Genomic DNA, 27,056 nt, shown 5'->3' on the forward strand with positions numbered 1-27,056 from the left:
TCAGTATCTAGCCAGCGATACCAGCTAACCAGGGCCCTCTGCTGAAGCTGGTGCTATTGCAGAAACTGCAGTATCCACCTGACAACTTACAGCCCCAAAATAGAATTATACAATCTGTGCTTGCAAGCAGAAAGGAGCACCAGGAACCAGTTCTGACCAGCGTAGTAGGTAGCAGTCAGCCTCTGCATTTACACCTTCAGCTTGTCATCTCTCTCAGTCTACCTCCTGACTCTCTCAAAGGCAAAGTAAAGCAGCACACCGTGGCACTCTTTTCTTGCTACCCTGCTCTCTACCAGCACACACGTACAAGAGTCATGAGCAGGAGTGAACAGAGCGGACCGCTCCTAGGTTCCTTGAAACACAAGCCCTACATCTCCCACCTCTGAGGCTACAAGCACAAGTCACACCCGGCTTTGTCGGGAGACTTCCAGTCCTTTGGACATCAGGGCAAATTTGAGCATGACCACATATGCTGAGCAGTGGAGTTGAGACCAAGAGCCAGCAACCCCTGCGCACAGCCTGTTCTTTCAGGTGATCAGAAAGGTCTTCCGCAGACCTTTCAATGAGCCAGAGGACAGGCTTTAAGTAAAGCAAATCTGCCTCTCCCGAAGACCCCTCCGTCACACACAGCTCTCCCGTTTACATTGCCTGCGCTGGGAAGCAATACCCTAGAATACTGGTTTTACGCCACAAGAGGGACCCGATTATCCACGTAGCTTAGTACAGCCAGAAACCACCATTCCAGCGAGTCCCTCACCTCTGCTGTTGCAGGATTTAGGGAGTAACAGTTGTATGTGGGCCTTTATCCACCGCCTTCCTGAGTCCATATGAAGCTCACCTAGATCTTGCCTCAGTCTCCTCCTCTCCAAAATCAAGTCTAAACTTTCCTGGTTTCTCTTCCTAAGGCAGATGCTCCACTTCCTGAATCGCATTCGTTTTCTGCACCTTCATACTCAGAAGGACACGGTGGAGTTAGAGAAACCAAGAACTGCACATGCCAACTGAGGCACATCAAGGGTGTGGGCAGCAGGAAAATTACATCCTCTATCTTATTCTCAATACCCTTCCTGATGGCACCTACGTTTTGCTAACTTTTCCAGCTGCTGCACAATGAGCTGGTGATTTCAGCTGTTTCATCCACATCACAGCTAGGTATCCAACCTGGATACTCCCAGTCACCAGCCTCTTACAGGTACCTCCCATGACTTGTTTCTGTGGGGGTCATGTCTCAGTTCTTCAGACAGAAAGGAAAAAGACATCCAGAATGGACTATCCCATACAAATGTCTGTACCAGGGACCACAGGCTAAAGGAAAGTTTCTGCCTTCATCTTTTCTGTGACTGATTAATCAGTACGTCATTAGGTGCTAAAATGCAAATATACAGTACGTACAGTTCTAAGTGTCATGGAACTGTTCACTCTGGGTTATTTTGGAGCAGCCAGAAAACAAACTAGAGAAATCTGGCTCTTGTGTATCCGCACACAGCTTTCTTACACACCTCAAAAGGCTCCAAACTCACAACTTCCAGATTTTTACCCTCTTTCTTGCCAAATAGTTGTTGTACAACCGATAGACTGTGACGAGAAAACAAACCTGATAAGAAAATGCTTGGACAGAACATTCACAGGAGACAAACCAATCACTTTAACACCTTCAGAGGTAGGAGGGAACTAGACTAGGTAATACCAGATTAGTACCAACCCTCCGCACACAAAACCCATTCTCAGCCAGAAAAGGCCTTAGCAGAAAGACGGTAGAAAGGGATGTACTTCTTTAGAAAGGATTTAGGTCCTGTTACCTTCTTCTGGTGGTAAAGGATTTTCTCCAGCTCCTGCTCTTTGCTGCGCAGTTCCTTCTGGAGCAGGTTACTCCTGTCATGTCTCAGTGCTTCCTAGAGAGGTAAAGATATACATATTGTATCGCAGAGTACATACGCTGTGCATACAACACCCAGCACAGTAAGAGCTGTTCCTTGGACAGATGAGCCACCACCTCTGCTTCAGGCCAGAGGAAGTTTGATTTCGGCCAAGAGAGATGAGGTACCTGGCAGATCAGCCTCTCCCTTTCTGCTTTGATCTGTTGTTCCATTTCTTCGTAAAGGCACCTGACTTCCCGGTCATGGTCTGTCTCCTTCCTACAAAAAGCAGGGTGCACACAGGTCGGGACAGAGAAAGAAAATAGATAGAAAACAGGAGAGGAGGATGGAAACAGATCCCTACTAATACCAGTGTAAGACTGAGTGGAATTCTAACCAGACCAAATGTTATGGTGGGCACTGATCCAAAACAAACCCATGGGGATCAGATCAAGATAGAGAATCACTTTATTACAGCAAGAAAAATCTCTGCATCCTGTAACCCAGCCTTTCCTTGCATTTGAGGCAGCATCCAAGCATCAGCTGGTTCCTGACCGCAAATGGCCGTGATGCTCTCCTTACCGCTTCAATGCTTGTTCCATGGACTCCTTCTCGTGATTCACCTCCCTTATGTATGATGAAACACGCAGCAGAAACTCTTCAAAATTGGATAAGAGCTCAGGACGCTCCTTTCGTAGCCGAGCCCAGAGCTCCCGAATCTCACGTGGACTGGAGCAAGCATACAAAAGAGAGGGAAAGCAAATGAGCTTCTGTGTCATCTTATGGACTGTTATTCCAATTCCAACATGCACTCGGGACAGACGAACCGCCCTTCTCCTGTGACAACCTCCATTATACCAGCATAGCAAAGGGCGAAGTTGGACAGTGACGGAGCGTGCATGTGGGGTGAGATCTACTGTGAGGTTAAAATAAAGGAAGCCATCCGAAAGAGGGAAAGGAAAGCCATCTAGGAAGCAAACCTGGAATGATCACTATTCCAAGTATTCAGCAGTAACACATTTGGTGTCTAAACCAAGACCTGAAGAGATGAACATTCAGCAAATTTGCTGTCGCTATGGTCAAGCAGCAAACTGTTATAGCCCAGGGATTTTAGCACACATCACACAGGTGTTTTTCACACACCGGGACTGTAGTGGTAGCTGCTACAGCCCTCCTTACTTATTTATTTTACAGGTTTGGAAACTGAGGCACACAAAAAAAGGAAGCAAATTTGCCCAGGTGTCATATCAGGATAATAACGGAGGAAGCCCAAAAACCCCAAAATCTTTTTCTAAACCTGCACTAACGATTACACTGTTTTGGCATTTAATTTATCGCAGCTTGAACACAGCACCTATAAACTTACTCTTTCCCAAAAAGTCTTATAAGCATGCAGACATTACTTCACGCTTCTTCTTAGGGAAGAACTTATTATTAATAATTTTTTTTTTTAAATCCATGATGTACTTTGGAGGAATATACAGAATAATTATACATACAGACATTACCAAATGTCTGTTTTTCTTTGTCTATGTATTTGTCTCCCTTAATATTCTTTGTGAAAAAACAAACAAAAAGACAACCAAAAAGCTCTTGATTCCCCCTGACACTGTTGCATGATAGCCTCCTTTTTCTGTCTCAAGTTGAAAAAGTTACTAGCACTTCATTAAAACTTTGTGTTTTAGATAAAAGAACATATTGAGTCCCCTTAACAAACAAAACCATTTATTTCTAGCAAAAACAGTGAAGATAGTTCAGATTCCTGCTCCAACCCCAATTAGCTTCTGTTTTGTATTACTTCTTTACAACAGCTGGCTTGGCACAAAGGCATGACATGAAGTAGCTACTAAACTCATTGCCTAAAACTGCGAGTAAGCGGTCAAAATAAAAACAGGATAGTTCCACTTTAAGACCTGATGCTTCTGAAAGCAGAGTTTTAAACACCCGAGACTGTTTTTCCAGAACAGCAATATGGCCTGTCACAGCATCATCCCATTAGTTGAGGCATAACAGCTTTCCAGAATTTTTCAGGACAGGAGAAGTTGTTTAGCATTAAAAGAAGCATGCAGGTGCTTTGCATTACAATGCAAATGAGACAAAAAAAAAAAAAAAAATCTGTTTCATGACAGATGCAGCTCTGAAAGCAGCAAGCTCCTTCACTCTCAGCTTCTGTCTTCAATCCTGTCTGCCTCCTGCCCCTATCTGGGCTGCTCCCTGGAAAGCAGCAACACTGTTGGACTACGATGCCAGAAAAAAACCGCTGCCGCAGATGCAGTTGGGCACCCCAGCCGCAGCAGACGTGCATCAGTAAGAACCAGTTATGCATCATGCTTCACTTGGGAAGACCCTAAAAAAAGGCTGGACGACACTGGTGCCAGCAGACTCTACTGGGGCCACATGCAAGGGCGTTAACACCAAATTTCAAGGCTCAGGTGAGCATCCCTTGCCCAGTTTAGCCTTTTGCTCTCTTCAAGATCAGCCCAGTCCCAAGCAGCCTGTTGAGCGCAGGTCTTTCAGAGACTCTTAGAACTAAGATTATCTGAATGTACTTGAACAGTCACACACCGTTCTGGAACAGACAGCACACTCATCCTCCTCACCCAGTCTAACCCTCCACACTTCATTTGGTGTGCGTAAATGGGCTTCCACGCCACCAACTGTTACATTTTACAGCTGCGGTATGAATTCTAGTTTGGGAAACTCTCTACAAAAAGCACTGCGCTAAAAGTAATAGATAACTGATGAAACAATCCAGAATTCACTGCATTGGTTACCAAGCATATGAAACCCCCAGACAGCAGTACCAGAAAGCCCAAGCAGCGCTTCAGAAAGCAAGCAGCTCCGTTCACCTCTTTGGTCTTTGCTGGTCCTTTGAAGTTTTGGTATATTGCAAGATCAAAACAGGGTAGAAGTAATGCCATGCAACTCCCCTACTTACTCTTCAAACATCTGAGCTGCTCCAAGCTGCTCCATCATGGAACAGAATCGTCTCTCTTCATCGTCTGCAGCGTCTAACTCATCTGACCAGCCTGACTCAAAGGTCTCCTCGTGCCTGGAGTGATCCATTCTCCCAGCCCCCTGACACAATTCAATCCCTAGTAATTTTCCTGGTGGAACGAGAAGGGAAGAAGGAGAATAAAGTAAAATTGGATATCATTTAGTAAGCTGCTATATAAATGGGAGCCCAACAGAGCTCCACGAGAAGCTGCCTGCACACTGTTGGTGTAGAATACAGCTCCTGGTCAGTAAAGAGCCTCCGTCCTGACATCCTGAGTGATGTCAGTGTCCAGTTTGCGATGCTGGGACCGATGCTGGCTCCCAGCCCAACAACAGGCTGTTAGGGCTCTGCTCACATCTGCGTGAAGATGATCTACCACCCACGGCCTTGGATTCTCGGCGTATAAAGCGCGCAGCATTAGGTCACCTCACTCCCACGGAGCAGCGGCTGTGGGTTCAGCTGCCCATGATCCCACAAGCTCCTCCTGGGACCCCAAGCCCGGCACTGAATAGTACTGTGCCTCAGCTCCCCAGCTTAAAAAGAGCAAAGAGGAGATCATTACCCCTCCCTTCTCATGTGCTACAACTGATCCAGTTCAAGGGCTGCAGGACAAGGACTGCCTCTCGCTAGGATTGTGTAGAGCGTCTGAACAAAATGAACCGCCTTCTGCCCCATCCCACATACGGACGGCTTCCAGCTATCTGGATCCTGTTTCACACTGAGATACTAACGCCATGAGAATTTCATGCTATGCAAAGAATGTGACAAATACTGGTGCTGGGAACAAATTCTTCTCAAAGAAACAAATCAAACAATCCTACCCAAAAACACAAGCCCTCATCCTGTACACAGAGGTCAGACCTCCATCAGCAGCTTGCTCTTCCTTTCCAAAATATACCTGCTTGGTTCAAAAGGCAGAAATGACATCTCAGCTACATGTTCAGAGCACAGATAAGAACACGAAGCTGCTCTAAGGGGAAACAGATCCACTATTTGTGTGCCTCGAGTGACTTAACTCCACCACTTCTTAGTTTTGCATGTCCAGAATCTAGCCGCTTCTCTCCCACTCTTAAAACGTGCTGTAAAAAAACTAGCGGTGTGGAGATACAGGCCCTACTCAGCTTAAAGCCTGAGGCTCAGACAGTTAATTAAGGAGATGGGCTTAGATTAGGCACTTTGGATGTCTGCTTTAAAGAAAGAGTCATTATGTCTCATTATCTCTTTTTTACAGTTGGGAAAATTGAAGTAGAGGATGGTCTGAAGATTGTTTTGACATCCTAGAAGGATCTCCGATTGCTTTACATTGAACAATTTAAATGTGTGCTCTTTTGTCAGTTGTGCAGATGCACCCTGTAGCCTCTCAGAGGCCACGCAAGGAGCCCTCTCAAGAAGCAGACCTGATTGCAGTTTGAACCACTGCCCTTGATTTTCCCCCTGCACACTCCAGAGGGAAGACAGCAACATGCTGGGCCAAACTTGAGTTTGGGGCAAAGTCTGAAAAGGATTTCAGTGAAGCCAGACACAAAGAATGGGCATAAAGAAAAGAAATGCAGAAATTAAGTGTTTTGCCTGGACTAGAGCAAATCCCACTGAGCCAGGCTGATGCAAACAGCACTGAGACAGGTACCCTCATGATGTCCATCTACGCCTATGGCTGGGACAAATGCCTCGAACAGCGAGATTTAGGAATAACCAAATAACACGGAGGGCACTGTGGATGCCAAGGTGCCCAAATGGTGCCTGTTCACCTTCTACAGAGTGCCAGGCAGGAAAGCCTACACTCCTGGGAAGTCTCTTGTTTCTGGCAAAGGCAGCAGAACCAGTCACCAAGGCTTCACCCCGCAGGCAAGGAAGTAAGGAAAAAACAGGCATCGTCAGCAGGCACTCAGTGGGTTAACACATTCCCTGAACAGGCTGGCCCAAGACACAGCTTTCCATGTTTATTCCAAGGAAATCTCTACAGCTTCACCTTCCAGGGGTGGCTGTTTCTGGCCAGTCCAAATTGGAGCACCAAAAAGGCCACCCTTCTCCAAGCTGTGAGAAAGCCATAAGCAGCCACAAGCTGAGATATCAGGACACTGCAATTCAGGAGCCTCCTCAATCGCTTCGGAAAACCGTAGACCACTTGTATCCACTTGCTTTGACCTGATCCAGTTAACAGCTCTACACGTCCAAGGAAGGTGCAGATTTTCTGAGACCTTACGACCAGCTAAGGCAACTAAGGACCTATTGCAAAGGTTATTAGCGCTATAGTCCTTCCTCTGCCTTAACATCTCCTGCACTGCTTCTGCTGCTGGATGACGACTCTGGTATAGGATTAGCATTCTCCTCGTGTTTGGAAAAGACAGCGGTAAGAGGAAAACACAAGCTCATTTGCCAATGTGCTAACCTACTAACAGGGCTCCTACTAGTAACCTTGAACAGCACCAGCTGGAGACAGTTGCCAAGAGGCATATTTCTGTCCCCTCATCCAACGAGGGTCCTTATCCAGATGAATGGATCACATAGCCAAATACAGGCTGCAGTACGTACCACCTCCAGTAGATGTTCAGAAGCTGGCTCTACCAGGTCGGCAGGTAACAGTTGTAGAAGGTGGCAAAACAAAGCCTCAGGACGGGGGACAGCAGTATTGCACACACCTTTTTCCCAACGACATTTACCATAAGTGTGGGGCATTGCTCTGCGCAGCTGGCACAGCTCCAGCAGAACCACTGCGCTTTCTTTCTTACCAACATAAAACATCATGTCTCAGGCGGGCTTTTTCCTTCCTCTGCCTCTGTGCAGTCCTTACCTAGTCCCAAACTGAACTCCACAGGCGTCAGGTATCCCTTATTGTTCTGCTCCAAGCTGTTGAAAACAGTCTCCAGCTGTTCCAGGGTTAGGGGCAGTTCACTCTGGAGCCGCTGCAAAGAGAAAAGAACAAACAAAATTAAGGCAGGACTCAAGTCTTCCCTGTGACTAGCTACTGTCCCTGCCACCCTCAGCCCACAGCGATGTGCCCTTCCAGCACTGCATCCTGGCCAGGATGCAACAGTCTGCCTGTGCCTCCGAGTGATGACACAAATACCTGTTTGGACCCGCTGATACAGCGACACTCTCCATTACTGGATGATTTAACCAGGACTGCAGAGAGGGAACTTTGGGTTATTTTGTTTGGAGGGAGCTCAGAACCCTTTTCCTTCCCCACTTCAGAACCACTGCCTGCCTGCCTCCAGCCCTGCCCAAAGGTGGCTGGGGCACTGCCAGCCTCCTGTGACCACTGCTGCTCCCAAGAGCTCTCCACAGGCACATCAGGCACCAGCTCCATCTCTCTGGCCAGAGAGGGAGGACAGACTTGTAGGTGTCTGGATTCAGTTCCCAGCCCTTGCAGAAAATCTTGCAGATCAGAAACAAAATGTTCGGTCCTTCACAGAGAGTTAGCTTTCTTCTGTCATCTTCTGCCTTCTGGTTTTGGCTGGTATAGAGTTAATTTTCTACCTAGCAGCTAGTATGGGGCTGTGTTTTGGATTTGTGCCGAAAACAGTGTTGATAATACAGGGATGTTTTCGTTATTGCTGAGCAGCGCTTGCTCAGAGCCAAAGCCTTTTCTGCTCCTCACCCCACCCCACCAGCGAGCAGGCTGGGGGGCACAAGGAGTCAAGAGGGGACACAGCGGGAACGGCTGGCCCCAGCTGACCCAAGGGATATTCCATACCGTATGGCACTGTGCTCAGCATCTAAAGCTGGGGGAGGAAGAAGAAAGAGGGGGACATTCGGAGTGATGGTGTTTGTCTTCCCAAGTAACTGTTAGGCGTGACAGAGCCCTGCTTTCCTGGGGGTGGCTGCTGCCTGCCGATGGGAAGCGATGAATGAACCCCTTGTTTAGCTTTGCTTGCGCACGTGGCTTTGGCTTTACCTGTTGAACTGTCTTTATCTCAGCCCATGAGTTTTCTCACTTTTACTCTTTCAATTCCCTCCTCCATCCCACCAGGGGAAAGCGAGTGAGCGGCTGCGTGGTGCTTAGTTGCTGGTTGGGGTTAAACCACAAGAGGACCATATCATTGTTCCCACAACAGAGACAAGGAGCAGAGATTTCCCTTCATAATACACGTACAGAGCACTTAGTGCGGAGAGGCACCCAAAGGAGCTTCCAAATAACAAAACGCGTAGGTTAAAATCTCATTACTTTCCATTAAACCTGCAGCTTTACATAAAAGTTTAATAAAGACTTACTAATGTAACTACACAAAATTAGACATCATACAACCCAAAACAAAGTGAGTCAATAATTAGACCAGCATGGACTTGCCAAGTGCTAATTACAGATGGAGGGAGAGATGGGACAGGAAAAAAACAATCCACATGTAACCATCTCTGATAAACCATTAAAACAACACTCACAAAAAACTATAGAGATTCTCTTAACAAATACTGTTTTTAACAGAAAGCAACACAACACATTATTCTAGAGCAAAGTTTTAGTTCAGGCCTAATAGGAGTTTTTGAGATCAGGCTTTAGCTATGACTGAGACAAAAAGATTATACAGCTTTTTTTTGTTAAGAGGTTGGTGGATTTTTTGGTTGTTGTTGATTGGGAGGGGGGTGTTCGTTAGTTGTTTTTTTTAAATTAGACCAAAGATTTTTTTTTTCCCCAGATTTCCCATCCACTGCACGCTTAATGTTTGTAGGAACTGTTGCAAATTTATTTCATCTTATGCATTCCTTAAAAATTTTGAATTGCAGTCCCACTTGTCCCTGGAATTCTCTGGAGGTCCAAGGCCCTCCTGGGATTTTCAGTTCCTAGCAACCGGCTGTGTCAGTGTTTGAGTCCCAGAAATCTGAATGAGATAATGCTCACACACACACACACCCCTGTCAAAAGTAAAGGCGTAACACATTCTCCCCCCTTCTGCCACGCATGCCTTTACAACTCCTCCCAGGATAGGGGAGGATTTTTTTCCCTCACCTGCATATCCACCTTGGTGATAAAACCCTTCTCATCCTTGTCACACAGCTGGAAGAGTTCCCTTGCCTTCTCGAGCATCTCCACTTGCACATCTTTCAGTTTGCTCATTTGGCTGGAAGGAGAAACACCAGAAGCTACCCCATCCTCTTCATCCCCTTCCTCTTCTCCTTCCCAGCGGACGGATCCCAAGAGTGCTCCCCTCTGGTTCTCCATCTTCTCAAAGTCTTTTCCCCCAGGGCAGGAGCAAATGGAAGAGCTGTGGGGCAGGAAACAGAGAAACCCCAGTCAAACACGGCCCTACATTTCCACCCCACACATCACCTAGTTACATGCCTTGTTAGTTTGAAAGAAAAATATTCAGCATCCGTATCTGGACTACATGACCCTTAAAGATCCCTCCTAACCCAAAATATTCCATGATCTCTTACTGAGGGGGGAAGGGAGGGAGTTTCTGTCAGAGGTACACAGTGTACACAACATGGGTGTAACCAAGCCTACCACACAGCCGTAACTCTCCACACTGTGATGGGCTCCAGTCCCTGCACCCACCAAAGATGCTCTTTTGCCACCTCTGAGCCAGAGGAGAAGACCTGTGGGGCAGTCAGAACTCTCCGTTGGTGAAAGCCAGGTGACAAAGGGAGCTTTCAGCAGACAAGAGGATGGGAAGGGAATATTAAAGCACGCAATTAAATCTGCATGGGAGCGCGGCGATAGCCCCACGTTAGCTGAGACAGGGGGCTTGACCAGGAGAGCAGGACCAGCTCCCAGCTCTCGTGCAGCTCCCTGCGTGTCCTGACCAGGATGCTTCTCTCTGGTCTTGGCTCCTTCACTAATAACATGTGCTTTTCCTTCTCCTGTTGCTTTTCTTTGCCATCCTCGAACACCAAACCAGCATCACAACTGCAAGAGCCCAGAGCAGGATGAAGGCAGATAGGAGGAAGATCTGTGCAAGGGACAAAGAGAAGAAGGAACGTGTCCCTCCCAGCCCTCTCCCGCGCAGGTTCCCCAGCTGGACCTCCACCTCTTTTTCTTGTTAACGCTTCCCAAATAGTAACTCCATCTCCTTTCACATTATTATGGCACAAAGAAAGGTCAGACAATTCCTACACTGGGAAAAACGTATTAAGCTGGGCACTCCTGCCCCCCTTGCCTTCCGTTCTGCCTTCTTTCTGCTCAGCCTCTGTTTTGAGACCTCATAAGCTGCCAAACAGAATTTTAATCTGAAATGTTCACCTTTATAGGAAGGAAACCACATGACTATGGAGACATTTCGGAGGCCAAAGAAAATAATTCATGTTACTTGCAAGTACCTAAACCAAAAAGGCTAGGAATGAAAGCACCCCTTTAAGCACTGTAAAGATGCACACAACACCTCCCTACCCCAACCCATCTTCCGACTTACTGAGGCCACGCAACACCCTCCAGAGAGCTTTTTCTTCAGCAACACCACCACATTTTTTAAGCCTTGTTGCACTGATTGCTTTAGACTCTCGCTTCTACAGATCTGTTCTGCATTGCCAAGCAGAACTGAGCTGTGCAAGCAGGCTGAGAGCAGATTTAAACAGTGCTAAGACAAGAGGCTTGAGGGTTGGTTTGCTGGGGTTTTTTTTAATCTCCAAGAAATTAAAGCCACGTATAGATGCTGTGATAACAAACAAGTTAATTCTGTTTGCACTCTTAGTACAATGGGAGGATAAAGAGCATGATGGCCAGGAAGAATGTCACGTGCGAGAACTATATGAAGCTGACACAAAAGGAGAAGGCTATTGTGTACCACGCTATTTGACTCCATTTATTACTGCTGGTTCGTGAGCCAGAGGGTGGTTCTGCTTCAAAGAACAAGCAGAACGCCTCACTCCCCCTTTCAAATCCATGTTTTTTCAAGGCACCTCTGTTTCATGTCACTTGAAGATACTTATTTGAAACTCTGCAGAAAACTACCTATAAATGGGTACTATTCTATGTTTTTATCAAATAGACATCCCTGCCAACCAATGGACACATAACTGCACCCAAGATTTGGGGAATATTGCAGAGGAAAAAAAGGTAAGAAAGCATGACAAGCAGGAAGGCAGGGAATGTCTTTCTCTCTCTTTTTGAAACAAACTCTCCTACCAAGCTTTTTTTTTTTTTTTTTTTCTTATGGAGCCAACACAGCAAAATTTGGATACTAAAGATTGATTCTATCCATTAGCTGGACAGTCAGATTGCTTCTGATGGCAACTCTGTATGAATTAGTAGTAAAGAAGCTGGAAAGACCCCAGCTTACTTTTCACATTCAAGTAAAAGTTGCACAGCTGGTCTTGAAAGAAAAAAAAAGAATAAAATTACCCAAATATCTTACGCTGCATAGATTTTACAGGTGATTACGGTAAGGAATCACATAGCCACACTGAAGAATGATAGCTGTTGGCTGAAGCTTTTTGCCAGACCCATTCCTTCTGCAAAGACAGTCCCCAGCACAAGCAGCACCCTGTACCAGATGGTGAGCGCAGGCGGCAGCAGGGGAGGAAACGAAATGGGAGTTCAAAGCAAGAGCCACAACAGGATTGCAGAGAACAGCCAGAATGAGAAAAAGCACAAATAAGAAACACGTTCTCTGCAACATCCCTCTAGCTGCCTAAGAGACACTGAGGTCCCCAGAAGATGATCTTACTTTCTTATTATCAGATTCATCATTTCTATTTCAAAAGCCAGAGCAATCCACGCAGACGCCGTCTCCCCAGCTCTGCTGCAGCAAACAAGGTTGTACAAGGAGGATGTTCTGTTCTCCAAGATATTTGCAAGCTGAAGTCAGACCCATTACATCCCTACCTCTAGCATCTCCTCATTTTACCAAAAGCCCAGCTGTACTGTAGCTCCCGAACACTGGCTAAGCTAAAAGTCTCTGAATTAGAAGAGCTGGGAGCCTGACACAGACAAGATTCTGAAAGGATTTCAGTCACATGTAAAAGACCAAGCCCATTTATTCAATGCTTGGAGCGCAGAGTCTCTTGTTCGAGCTGCTTCAAGTGGCTTCAAGCCAGGTGTGGCTCTTTCAGTGGCAATGCAGACTCGTAGAGGACCAGAGTGGCAAATAAGAGAGAGCCCCAGAAAGCAAAATACACTGCAGCTCTGATGGACTTCTCTCCTAGAAGCTTCTCTGACTGAGAAGCTCTTCATCTCCATCCCTGTTGGTAAGGGCATTGCATAGTATAAACGCAGATGAAACACAAAATAGATCTCAGTCTAACAAGTGCTGTCATACCTTCCCTGCTCACAGATCATGACTGCAAACTTCTGGGGAAGCAGCTTTATCAGCAAGACATGGTACATCACTGAAGGACAACTTTGAAAGAGGCTGAGGTCACTAGAGTACTGCAACTGGTACCCAACAGTGAGGCCGGCAGAGCCAGATCACTCTCAGCGACAGAAAGATCAGCCTGGGAAAAGCCATGCTTGCCTGATGCAAGTGGAGAAGGCAGAGAAGACAGGTAAGAGCAGCTAATGCTTTTGGTCAGGCAAACCTGCCAGGCTCCCCCAAGGAGACACAGCCAGGCCACCTCCAGTGACAAAGCCTGGGGTTGCTACCAAAACTTCCTAACAGGATTAAATTTTCCAGATCTCTTCTGGCAGGACAAGGTAGTCATTTGAGTCAGTATCAATTAAGAATTAATTTCCAGACCTAGCCTAGAGTCAGGACAATCTCTGTATCTTGGGCTGCTGATTTCATATGATCATAAGAACATCCGCAACGGGTCACTGCAGGGTTCATCTAGCCCAGCATCTTGCCCTCAACAGTGGCCATGAATGGCTGGTGAGGGAAGAGTAACAGCAGGGCAAGCACAGCCAAGGCTTCCCTGAAAAGGTTTGCCAGCTTCTAGCCACTGTCAGCCTGGGGCAATTCCTGAGACACTTGATTCCTCCCTTGTCTTCCAAGACACTCGTCCAGTCTCCCTTTGAATCCGTATGAAAACATTCACTGTTCACACGATCATGTTGATAGAAACGGGGTGCCTGCTGCAATCACTGGGTGCTGACAAAGCCTCACAGCACTATTCCAGTTTTCTGGGTACATGGTTTGACCAGCACCCGCTCCATGGAGTCTCAGCTTCAGTTCAAACAAGTTTTTCCTGCCAACTTCACATCTGAGAACCATGGCAGAGACCAAAAATTCTTCTCCCAGGGCCCAGGAGATCTACAAGGAAGATGGAAGTGCCAGGGACACGGAGGCACCAACGGGCTCCAATTGCCCTGGACAGCTTCAGTGTGTAATGTTCTTCTGCAGCCCCCTCTTCCCCAGCCCCAGGGGTTTGGCTGCCGGTGCTCGAGGTCAGCTCCGATATCACACAGTCCAGATTTGGGCAGTGTCCAGCGTCTGAACAACCCAATATAGAGCTTGAGAGAAAGCCAGTCTTCAGGACCCACGGATTATACCAGGTATCTCCTGTCACAGAGCATGCTGGGGCCCAGCAAGCAAAAATTCACCTGCTCCTGCAAGACAACTTTCCCCGAGCCTGGAAAGCAAACACAGATCTTCTCAGACACAGCACAGAATGGGAAATTCAACGGCCAGTAAAGACAGCTAACACCAGGTCTTGTGTTTCTACACAGAGGTAACTCAGACCAGTCTTACAAGTGCAGTTTATCCACCTGAGGCATAAACTCTCGTTTGTCCTGTGCAAAGCTGTGCCAGAAAGTCAGCTGGATCCCATGGGCATGGCATTCTTTGGGGAAATCATAAGACCTGATTTTTAATCCTGACTCTGCTTGCCATATGGCCCTGGGTAAGTCACGTCACCTGCCTATGCTTATAGATTGTCAGCTCCTCCAATTTGGTTCTGATGCTTGTGACAGCTGGCATTTTATTTTAAGACTCAGTTCCTGGAGACTGATAATTACATGTGAAACTCAAGCATCAAAACAGTTACAAAGCCTCGAAGCTGAAGAATGAAAAAGTTGGACACAGAACTTGAAGAAACTGCAAGTTTCAACAAACAAAAGAACAGATCCGACACACTTTCCCTGGAGAGGGGAGATACTACTTTCAAGGCAGCGTCGCAAGGTCATGATTTCCAATTTATTGTCTCAGAAACTTCTTGTTGTAGCAGTAAGCAGTATTAAAGAGGTAAAGAAAAGTCATGGCTGAAATGCTATCAACAGCCAAGCCCTTATCTATATGTGACCGTGACCAGCATGTGCACATGACAGCTTTGGTTGTTTTTCTTTTTCCACAGCCCAATGACATGGAGGAAAGTGAGGAGTGCAGCCAAATTTTCCACAGCTGGTCCTCAGATGACCCCAGTCACCACAGGGCATTGCACACGCACTGAATACAGAGCATGCCTAGCAGTCACAGAATCATAAAACCGTTTTGGTTGGAAAAGACCTTTAAGGTCATAGAGTCCAACACTACCAAGCCCACCACTAAACCATGTCCCTACCTGCTATGTCTGCATGTTGTTAAATACCTCCAGGGACAGTGACTTTACCACCTCCCTGGGCAGCCTGTTCCAGGGCTTGACCACCCTCTCAGTGACGAAATTTTTCCTAATATCCAACCTAAACCTGCCCTGGTGCAAGAGGCTGCTGCTTCCTCTTGTCCTGTTGCTTGTTACATGGGAGAAGAGACCAACCCACACCTGCCTACAACCTCCTGTCAGGTAGTTACAGAGAGCGAGAATGTCTCCCCTCAGCCCCCTAAACACGCCCGGTTTCCTCAGCTGCTCCTCATAAGACTTGTGCTCTTGTGCTCCAGCCCCTTCCCCAGCTCCACTGCCCTTATCTGGACACCCACCAGCACCTCTGCATCTACATCGAAGTGAGGGACCCAAAACTGAACACAGGATTCGAGGGGTCCAGCCCCAGTGCAAGACAGGAATCAACAGTTAATGAAAAAGGAAAAAACTAAGCACAACTGGCTAAGTGGCTTACCCAGGATCTCAAAGCAAGTCCAGCGCTTGGTCCTGTGGAACTACAGGGGAAAGCAGGTTTTTGCTTTCCTGGACTGCTGAATTCTTGGTGAGGTGGTGGTTGAAGGGAATATTAAAGAAGAATCGTTATAGGTACATAGCGGGTGTCCAAGGTGTACCACAAACTGTGGTGCACAGATACTTGCTGGGCATTTTCCCAAAAGACATCCTCCTGTACCTCTGCCTAAGACAATATTATAAGAAGCAACAAAACCACCCTCCTACTAAAACTAAGTATTTAAGCCGTTTATTTAAACACATCAGAAAAACACCCACCCTTTCTAGTCCCAGTGCAGAAAAAGTGTCCTACAACTTTAAATGAAGGAATTCACAAGGCGTTCAGGTATGCAGTGACCACATTCTCAGTGCATACGTTGGATGAGATGGGTTTGATCTCATGCGTGAGAAGATACTACACAAAGAGATGAAGGGGCAAGGGAGTCCTGCAGCAGAAGCCTGTCGCTTCAGCAAATTACAAATGCACAGCAAAAGCACGCCAAGGCGCAGTAGTACAAAGCATTTGTTACTTGCTCATGGAATGGGAGCGTCACAGGGGAACAGCTGAGGAACTGGTACACTTAAGAAAAAAAGGACAATAAAAGCTTCACAGCTCCTTCTACCATTTTATATCAAACATATGCCACTTGCTCTGTTTGTTCTACCTTCCTTTCCCTCCCCAATGTTTTGAAAGCAAATAATGACTATAACAAGCGTTCATTGTAGGACACAGTCACATCTACACATCCCAGATTTTATAGTACTGTGAGATTCAGTGATCAAATACACATTTACAATTATTATCCTAGTTGCATGCAAAAAGCATATACTCTAAATGCAAGGACAAAATTATAGCCATACAAATCTGACCAGGTGAAGGTAGAGCAGAGGAACGACACTGACCCCCGTGTCAAACTGGCTTCCACACAGGCTGAATTTCCAAAAGCTGCTCAAAGGACCTGGGCACCCATTTGGTAGAAATGGTTTTAAAAGGCTCTGCCATGGTGCCTGAAAAGGCTGGGAGAAGAGCAGAAAGAAAAGAATTATTTCTTGATATACTTTGTGCAAAATTAATTTTGCTCTTTCCCTTCTCAAGGAAATGTTTCCATTGTTTGGAATTTGTTTGGGTGGTTGTTGGGTTCTCCCTTCCCAAAGGGAACAGCAGGAAAAGAAATACACTGAAAAATTAGGAAAACATCAATTGTTTTGTAAGGGGGGGTTCTTTAAAAAACCCAAAGAAACCCATACACACCCTGGGCAGAAAGCCTGAAATCAGGTGTAATATTTTAGAGCTACACTTCATTCACTCTCTCTCTCTCTTTTAATTGCTTGCACTTGATTGTATCCCTTTAAGGAAACAGGAACGAATCCAGGAACTTTTGTGGTGTTTACTCAGCAGGAGATTAGCCCGGCTTGATAGCCCTGAGCTAACCCCTGCTGCACTATGGATGGATGACTTCATCCTGGGATATGCCAGGACAACACGGAGGTATAGCCCTGAGCCACAGACAGCTTCAAGGCTCCATCACTCTGAAGAGCATCTTTAAAAACAATTCACCGTTTCCCTCGCCCGAGTTCATCAAAGGGGAATGCTTCTTTATGACTTATCACACCAGCTTCTTGATCTTTGTTAAAAAAACTTGCCACCCAGAAACTTGTTCGATGCAGACTCTACTACGCTCTTATCTGCAAGCAATCGGAGACTGCTAACAGTTCTCTTTTTTTTTATTTCAAGAGGTGAACAACGGCACTCACCGATACTTCCCAATTCAACAGCACAACAGAAAGCACCGACGTGTGCCAAGAACCATCAATACAATAACTTCAACACAGATGGGTATCCGCAACATACCACACTGATATTCTTTCCCCCAGAAATTGCCACAAATCCTCTGGCACAGCCCCACGCCGCTCCCCAGCTGTGCCCATCGCAAGGCAGTGACACTCCGCAGCTCTCGGACACTGGCACAGTGTCACAGCATTGGCACGGCAAACACCGAGTGTGTGTGTTTGCACTGGAACCACTCCTACTAATTGGGGTTTTGGCTTTGATGGGTTGTTTTGCTTGGGGAGCGAGGAGAGAAAGCATCAGTTTTTCCTCTAATAATATTTGGGCCAAGAGTTAATTCTCAGCAATTAAAACCAAAATCCAATCCACATTTTTTCCATAAACAGCTAATGGCCTTGGATCTGTCAATATAACTAGCACACAGCTGATTTTTCAGAAAACAAAGAACATGCCTGCCATAAGATATGATAAATAGCAACAGCTAGTTTCAAAACAACTAATTTTTACAAATTCCTTCTCTTTGTAAAGGTTTACAGCTTTCCTGAAACCTTTTTTTCTTTTTTCCTTAAAAGAGACAGAACAGAACACTGCAACATCTCATACAACGCAACATAAAGATTCATCTTATATACCACACTGGCAGAGGAATGCAAAACCCAGCAGTATTGTACCTTTTGGCTTCAGGAAGAAGAATTCACTGTATTTTCATAGGCTGGAGATCATGCTGCACATCCACAAAGGACATCGTTAGCCAGCAGTAAGTAAACATTGTTCACTTAGTCAAGTAGAAAAGCAACATTAAGCTTCCCCCTGATGCCACTGCTGTTAATGTTCTACCACAGATATGTGGTTGTGAGAGGACAGAGACAATCAACTCAAGAACATAATTGAGAGAGACAGGGTATTTTAGCTGTGAAGAGATCCTACAGCCCTTATTTGTGTTAGCTGAACACTGCTAACAATGTTGTGGAGTCGGAGCTAGATGCTGCTTTGAGTTCAGCAACCGGTAGGGAGATTACACCTGCTTAACACCAAGCATGTTGACCACAGAGTAAGCGTTCTGCTCTGCTGGTGATACCTATGGGCCAGGTAGGTAGGCAGGAGGCAAACAAACCTTCTTTGCCGGCCCGGATGTGGAAAAAGAGGAGAGAAGAAAGAGGACTTGGCGCTTGATATCAGACACGCTGGATCATTTTTGATTCCAAGTAAAAAATGAGCACTGGGAGCCCAGGCAAAGGAGATCCCTGCTGTCTTCTACTTTTTTCCAAGGGTTGGTGTGGCATGCAAGGACACCCCATACGGCAGACAAGCTCCAGATCTAAGCTGGTATTTAAAGCTCTACAAAGAGCCTTTACAGGAAATTGCATAAATGCAGGGCAACTCCTCAGCTTGTTTAATTGAACATCACTGGCAATTTCTTCCTGCCTTACCTGCCCCTTTAGCAAAGGGAGGACTTGCATGCAGAGCAGGTTGTACCAGAGACGACAACCAGAAGGCAGTGCACTTCTGCTGGGCTCGTGCCACTGGTTACGGAACAGCTAAGATGTTATCCAGGAAAACTCGACACATGATGAGCACCACCTTGGCTGCCGCAGCTCAGCAAGGACACATCAGCAGAAATGCTGCTGGGGAGATTTCTCTCACACCCTGCGAGCAGCAGAGGCACCGCTAAACGAGGTTTTTCCCCAGCCCTCAGGAATGCACCCACACTTGGTGTCTTGCAGAGAAAATTCAGGCTGAAAGGAGGCACATGCAGTCCTATGCTGGTTGCTGGTGGAGAGCTACACACACTCCTTCAGTGTCCCTGAAGTACCTCAGGGGCAAAATTCTATTATGCAGAAACAGCCTTTTGTTGAATAACTGGATAAAAGGTTCTAATGGAACAAAGCTTCAAACGCAAAATTTTGGGGTTTGTGCAGCTGCCTGTGTAACCAATTCCTGAATGGCAGAGATGGTGAAGAATTGTCCCCAGTCACCGTCGTCTTTAAAAAAAGAATCCATGAGCCTCAGATAAAACTGGGTGGTGGCAGCTGCACATCAAACAGGAGGAAGAACTTCTCTGCAAATCATTAAAGTGTGGGACTTGCTGACATGGGATGCTGAGGATATCACAGGCAATCACGGGCTGCAGAAGTGGCTGTTTTTTTCTTGCCTGAGTTTGTCCATAAAGGACTATTACACAAAAATTCTGTTTCTGATGAAAACTTTCTGAGCCACAAACAACAGAAGAGTGTACTAGGAAAGTACTGTTACACATTTATGCTGGGAAGACAAGGGTATCTACCGTTAGCTGCTGTTGGAGACTCAGCCTGGCTGCTCCTCAGCATGAACAGAGGCTGCTTTCCCATCAGCAGGAACAACCCTCGAAGCACATGGAGTCTTCTACCAAAAGGCCGACAGCATTTGCTTCATTTTCACCAAGGGCAGTCCTATAAACTGGGCTTGGTACTCCAATAGCCAAAAGTCAGGCTTCTCCCCGTAACCATCACTGCCATCAGACCCATCACCTGGCTGCTGAGCTCACCCCAGACCTCCCTGTGAGTCCTCAGATTCTAGCTGTCTGTGTAATAGCAGAACAAAGATTTTCCTTTCCAACAAGAAGCTGAATCTCTCTGGCTTCCAATCTTATTCTGTCATTTCTTCATTAAATTTCCCAACAGCCACCCGCTGTCCTGAGCTCAAGCCCTCCTGGCCAGCTGCAAGTTTCCCCTCAGCTGTTTCAGTGCCTTCTTCACATAAAGGCTAAAAATCCTGGGACAATCCAATCTCACCTGGAGTACCACGGGTGTAAACTCATATAAAGAAGAGATCATGAGCCTTACCTTTGTCGATCAAGATCCTTAAGCTTGAAATCAGCCTTATACAAACAAAAATACGTAGCCTTATGTTGTCCTCAAATAGTTCCCCCACCACACACACATAAAACATCAAACCAGAACAGCAGACCACCCAATCCCCTTTCGAAGAAGAAACTTCTGTTCGGTAAAGCATCCACCCACACTGCTTACTGAATACATGTGGCAGACAGTGACTCCTTCTGCGGCTGTGCCGGCAAGTTCTCCACAGCACTTGAAAGCTCCTTATCCAGAGGGCTGCAACTGCAGAGGGGATGCATGAAGTTCAAGCATCTTTTCCTCATCCCAAGAAATTCATCTCCCATATCTTGAGAAGCGGACACAGTGATCTCACTCCCATGATCTTTGCTGGGCTGCATGTTAGCAATGGGACCAGGGGGAGAAGCTTCACCTCACTACTCTGAATCTGCAAGATGCACTTAGAGGACAAACATGGTTTGCAAAGATTAACGAGCAGGAATGAGTATAGAGAGGATTTCCAGGCACCACAACTCCCTGCTGGAGAAGCCTCTCTGTGGCTGGTGCTGTATTGGTTTTGCCCAGGAGCGATGTATGGGACTCATGGACAGTTTGACCTTTCTGCAGATGCTATTAAAACAACAAACAGAGCAGAGGCAGCTGGGTGAAGCCAATTTCCAAGATGACAGTTAACCCATTCATAGCTTCGCAGAGATGAAAATGGCCATATGCACAGGTGCATGACACTTGGTTACCTATCAGCTAAGGATTTACCCCGATAACAGTGGGTATAAAGGTAAAGGTTCACCCCTTCCTGCGAGCTGAGGAGGTGTTGGCTGTGCTATGCAAAACACCTTTCCTGAAATGCCAGTGCAACCTGTGCACTGCAGAGGGATGCGATCCATGCCCCGAGTAGAGACACCTCTTGGCTGTCAGACCATTGAGGGGGGCACAGGTGAAGTCTTGGATCCAGGGAGTTGACACCCCCACACCTCCCAAAAGAAGAGAGGAACACTCTGAATATCCAATAACTCCAGGACCTTATACAAGATATCAGAAATATCCCCTCCCTTTCTCATTCGGGGGGGGGACAATCACAGCAAAACACTAAAAGCTTCAGATTTCTACAGGCAGAAAACTAAAGCCCACAAGCCCTGAACTGCCCCTCTGCATAGTGGGATAAAACATGCAACGGAAGGGCACGTGTCCCCTGTGTGCCAGCAAGGAACAGCATTTGAAGCAAACTCATAAGCAGATGATATCTCAGAGGCGGTTTTGTTCAACTTGTACAAAGTTATTCTAAGGTGAAATGACTGGGGAGGGAGGGGAAATACTCCCCTCTGGCAAAAGCTGTCACTGAGAAACAAGCCCACAGCAGCAACACTGAGGTAGGATTATAGAAAAGGGGAGGGGGGGGGGGAGGGGGTGTAGGTATGCTCAGTGGAAAATTTCCTGACAAATAATTTTAAATAAAAATTTCTAAGTTTTCTCAAAGTATGCAGCAGAAGATCCTTAGGTTTTAATCTAACCAGCTCAAGATATCCACTTCATCAGAAAACATCACAATCCCACATATTCTAAGCATGTACTTTTCCCCCTTTACTTTTAAAAATGTAACCGCTTCCCAAATCAGCAGTTTCCCAAATCAATGAGTCACTAGCATTAGTTAGGCAACCTGCAGAACCACATCAGAACCGAGAGCAAGCTTCTTCAGCTCAACATTTGCAAAGACCTTGGGTGATCCAGACTGAAGCATTAACCATGTGTTAATTAAGCACCTCCAGCTCTTGAAAACCAATCAATAAATTTGCCTTGCTCCAGCAGGGGAGTAACGACCATTTTCTGCAGCGATATACAACGCCACGGCACTCAGCGAGTTCTACTCCGCTGCTTTAAAGCAAAAGCAGGAAGTCAGAACAGAAAGTTCCTAGGAAGAAACTCTGCGGAGACACGGCAACTTGCAAACTCGTTCAGACTTCCTTCTCAAATAATTCCTTGCCCAAATGAGAGAGACTTTCTCCCTTCCCCTCCACCCCATCACACAACCTCGTTTTCTCTCTCTGCAGGTATCCCCAAATACCTCGAGAGGCAGGACAGTAATGCTCCCCTTCCCTGCAGCCAGCAGCGTATCCCACAGCAGAAAGCTAGCAGAGAACGAACACCACCACTGTAAATAGAGTATCAGAGCCGGTCCAAGCCAGGAGGTGTGGTTTGCAACGCTCCCTACGCATCTCATCCCCTTTCCAACACAGGCTAGCAGCCATCAGTTCAGAAAGCAGCAGAAGAAAACCTGCTCCCAAGGTAAATTCCTTGTAATCCTGCCCCACGCACAGCTGTGAAGGAGAAGGGCTTGTCTCTGAGCTGCCTTAGGCAAGAAAGGAAGAAGAGGTAAGAGAGCAGATGATCCCTCGTCTCACGTCGACCTTAGCTTCCCTGAGAAACACTACCTGTGCCTGTAGGTAGCTCGCTGCCGACCTCCCATACCATTTCAACATAAGCAGGGCTGGACACTATCCCTATGAATCCTGCCTCAAGTTTAATTCCATTTTTATATAGCTGGCAACCTGTTTCACAAAAAGAAGCACAGAGATCTTAGGAATAAAGAAAGCAAAGCACAAGATGATAGCGCAAGGAACGTTTTTCCAAAGCACCATAAAACACACCCCAGGGGTGGGGTGTGCACCCCAGCATGTTCTCCCTAAAGCAGCCTGGGATGCCACCCTCTATCCTGCCGCTGACCAAAGCACCCCTTTATCCCACAGCATCGCCAAAAGGAAGCAAAGCTCCCCCAACCCACTGACAGCTGGACATGCTGATGGGGATTTGTCACTCGCAGCTCCAGAGCCTCCAGGCAGCATGAAGTTGCCCTCAGCTGTGTTAGCTCCCACTAGTTAAGCTGGAGGATTTCTTGGAAGGTGACAAAGAAAAGGAAAAAAGAGCATGTTGAGCCCCTGGCAGGCTGGTTCTGCATCACCTGGTATGGTTTTTCTCCCCTTTGCTCACCCTGCCCCAAATGCCTCTTTGTGTCAGCCCTCAAGGATAATATTTGCCCAGCAAACAAGCTTTGTCATCCAAGTCATGAGCAGGGCAAGCCCAGCCTCCATAGAGAGCAAAACCCGCTCATCTACCAATTCCCGTTGAGAACGCTCCAGCTGGTATCTCATCACCCTGCAAACAGAGGAGCTCCGTACAGCTCCATCCTCCCAGTAGCAAGGGACAGTGGGACCAGCAGAAAGCAAAGGGAAAGGTGGGTTCCTCCCACTTATAAGACTGTTATTTCAAAAACCCCGACTAAAAAAATGCATGGAAATACAACTACAAATCATCACATTTGTCTTTAATACAGGTTTAAGAGGGCCAGCGAGCTCCCCCCTAACCAGCTGGGAAGGCTCAGCGCTGCCCGTGAGGAGCGTAGAGCTGATCGTCCTGGTCTGAGAAGAGCTCTGCCTTGCCTCAGCCCCAGGACCACACATCCTTTGTGGCAGGCTCTAGCAGTGTAGCTGAGACAAAAAAACCCCCAACAAATCTCCGTCAAATGAGGTACCTGTCTTTACTCACCATTTTGTCTACTGTTGCTGCAGAGATGCTTAACGTTGAACCATGGTCTCAGCTGGGATGTTGCTAGAACAGCACAAAAAAAGGGAGCAAACCGCTCTTCTCCACCTCACAGCCTGTTCTGTCTCTAACCTCCTCCCGGGGTCCTTTATAAAGCTTCTCTTGGTACTGACCAGAACAAAAAAGCTTATCAAACACCAAAAAATAAATAGCATTTTGGAGCCACATTAATGAATCCTTAGCATTACATGGATAAAGGTCAGGAAATACAAAAAGTTACTGTTCCCATAGTAATGCTAATTCAACCATACTGCACATCCTGTGTATTTAGTGGTACATGTTGAAAAGAAAAAGGCTTCATCCACCAATGCCAAAAAGGTTTTTGATTTAGTAAAGACACTTGAATACCACCCCCTACGTGCAATATTTATTGTGTAGAGAAGTGAATTTTCAGATCGAAATGGATTAAGCCAATCTAAGCATCGTTACAGCTCCCCACACCTAGGGCAATGGCAAGAGCTCTCAAGCATGATTACAGGCTGAATGTTGTTTGCCCAACCTGAACAGAGGAGAGGGATCCAGGCGTCAGAAGGGGTTGAGTCACCAAATCACGGTCGCTGTTGATTCTGCACTTGGATGCAGCAGGGAGGTGGTAAGAAAGAGGGGAGAGAATAACTGACCAACTCCCTGCCCCAACCCCCGCCCCCCACCTAGTAAATGTTAATCCATTTCTGTAAATGCTCATTTATTTGATACCGATGGCTTGAAATAGCCCCCTGCCTAGTATCCCACCTCAAGAGCCTGGAAACAGGTTGTGAATGAACTACAGCCATGCTGACGTCTCTCAGCACAAATCTGTGTCTTGCTCTGCTCTCTGAGCTCCTGAGGTCTTATCATCATGCTTTACATAAAACCCACACCACTCTTCCCAGAAGGAACAGCTACAAGTGGTTCATTTGCATTTAGCAGCTTTGACTGAGCGACCAGATTTGCATAGGAAGCAAAAGTCTCTTTTTGTGTCATAGGAAATGCATTAAATCAAAGGGGTTTGTGCATCTGTACCGGAGCTGAGGATTATTGCTCTGGTTATGTTTCTGGGAGGAAAGAAAGCTAAAGCAGAGATGTTGCAAACTCCTTTAGAGGTCAAAGAGGAAGAGAGAAGGCAGCTTTCAAGCACAGGAGAAATGGGTGCAATGGGATTAAACATGAACATTTGTGGGGGCGACCACATGTGTCCTTCTTTCCTTCAATAAATCTGATTTTTTTTCCTATTTCCCGTGATCTCAGACAGATGGGCGCAGTTCAGGACAACAGACATCTCTGGACTTCAAAAACCTAATAGGTGAAGAGAGAGGCTCTAGCAGTGCTGCTGCTGAAGTAGTCCTCAGCCCTGCTAGATACCAGGGCACCCGCACAGCCCTGCTCAGAGGACATCAAGCTGATGGAGTGGCTCATGCAGCGACACCAACCCCGGAGTCCGCAGCAGGTCACAGGCACAGGAACACACAGCAGAAGTCCTTCTGCCCTCAGGGTTGCTGGGCGGCTGTTCCTTCACTCACATACCTCAGGCCCTTGCTGTCACTGTCCCATGGGGTGCACCTGTCTTCCCTTCTGGGCTCCAGCATCGAGTCTCCGCACTTTAAAGAGGCTTTGCAACCCTCCCCACAGCTGCAATGCCTGGCTGTTCCTTGGAGCTACACAAATCCCAGCCAGCATCTAGCCACACCTGCCAAAGGTAACAAGGATTTGGTCATGCTTTATCTTATCTAAGTGATGATGACGCTCGTCTTCCTCCTTGCGCAAAGCTCAGCAGCTCTGCACCTGCCGAGGAGGGGAGCTGGGCAGAGGCCAGGAGCTTCAGCCTGCAGCAGTTCACACCAGAGCAGGACAGCTCTGCTGGCCAGCCTGTCCCACCCCACAAACAGGCAGGCATTTAGTCCACAAGCAAACTTACGGGGGAAATAAGGCTCAGCAATACTTTTCTGAGGAAAATAACACTCGGCTCAACATATCTCATCGGACCTTCACCTGAGCTGCTAGCACGGGCACGCAGCTCACCTTCCCTAGACACAATACAGCCACGCTTGTACTGGCTTATCAATGGGCAAGGACTTTTTATTTTACAGGGAGTCAGACCATTTGTCCAGAGAGAAGACTCCAACATCCTTCATGCTGTCAACCAACAGGTCACCTACAGCTTAAATTCCCAGCTGGAGATGAGCCCGGTTTCCTGCGCTTCATTTTGCAGAGGGAAAACTGAGGCAGATAAAAGCACCACTCTTACTCAGACATGTTTTGCTGAATGAGATGAAGAGGCGTTCAGCTACTGTAACAGTGAGGGCCACCACGTTTTCCTGTTTCACGTATTAGATCTGCCTCCCCGCACCTGCACCTCTCCCTCCACACCCAGCCAAGGGCTTACAGTCTGCTTCTAACCCTCCTTTTCCAGAGGCTGGACTCACTTAGCTATGCCCAGACATAGCTGGATTCTTCCCAAAAGATTTGCTTTCCATAGCCTAAATGACATGTTTAGGCATTCCACAATTTTATTTTTAACACCACACTGCTACCAGTTCTACTTGTCTGAAGGTCTGCAGATATCCTGCTTGTTATTCTTCTGAACAGCTTGAAATTGGAAGCAATAAGCAGCTAGATACTCATTACCTTGATTGCACGGCTACAACAACTGGACTTGGCATTTTTCAGGCCCTGACTGTATTGCTTTAGCCTTCATCCAGCACACGTGCTAAAGGCTAATTCTTTCAAAAAACCGTAGAAGAGGTCTTAAGAGCTCTCCCCCTACTCATACTCTCATCTCATCTTCAGAAATGTAGGTTGCCTCAGCCCATGATACACCATCTGCTGCAAACAGCGACATCTTTGCATCTGCCAGGATCTTATCAGCATCACAAGCTCAGGCCAGCCCCATGCCCAGACAGCGCTGGACCACCGCAGCAGATGTCAGGAGGTTCACAGCTCCCAGTCACATTTTTAGAGGTCTCCTGCCATCGTCAGAACAACACAAACCTTTCCTGCAAGGCTTTCAGGTGTATGTAATCCTCAAATGTCTTTCTGAACCAGGCAGTCCCTTCCGCATAGATGGGGCCATTAACTGGTGCAGAAAAGCAATGCAAGGTCTTGTACCAGCACAG

At 46.8% G+C, this 27,056-nt stretch overlaps 1 protein-coding gene across 1 annotated transcript in view; it reads right to left on the reverse strand.

The window, feature by feature from the left end:
- Positions 1-23,335, reverse strand: part of CRACR2B (calcium release activated channel regulator 2B) — a 40,386-nt gene extending 17,051 nt beyond the window's left edge. The window contains exons 1-8 of the mRNA XM_037402813.1: positions 22,430-23,335; positions 20,545-20,699; positions 9,800-10,055; positions 7,646-7,757; positions 4,795-4,963; positions 2,439-2,585; positions 2,045-2,135; positions 1,800-1,892 (exon numbers count right to left, since the gene is read on the reverse strand). Coding sequence (XP_037258710.1) covers positions 1,800-1,892; positions 2,045-2,135; positions 2,439-2,585; positions 4,795-4,963; positions 7,646-7,757; positions 9,800-10,055; positions 20,545-20,699; positions 22,430-22,585 — 1,179 coding nt within the window. The 5' untranslated portion in view covers positions 22,586-23,335. The remainder of the gene's footprint in view (positions 1-1,799; positions 1,893-2,044; positions 2,136-2,438; positions 2,586-4,794; positions 4,964-7,645; positions 7,758-9,799; positions 10,056-20,544; positions 20,700-22,429) is intronic.
- Positions 23,336-27,056: the final 3,721 nt, after the last annotated feature.

Source organism: Falco rusticolus, chromosome 10 (genome assembly GCF_015220075.1).
Source record: "Falco rusticolus isolate bFalRus1 chromosome 10, bFalRus1.pri, whole genome shotgun sequence".
Classification (NCBI taxonomy): Eukaryota; Metazoa; Chordata; class Aves; order Falconiformes; family Falconidae; genus Falco; species Falco rusticolus.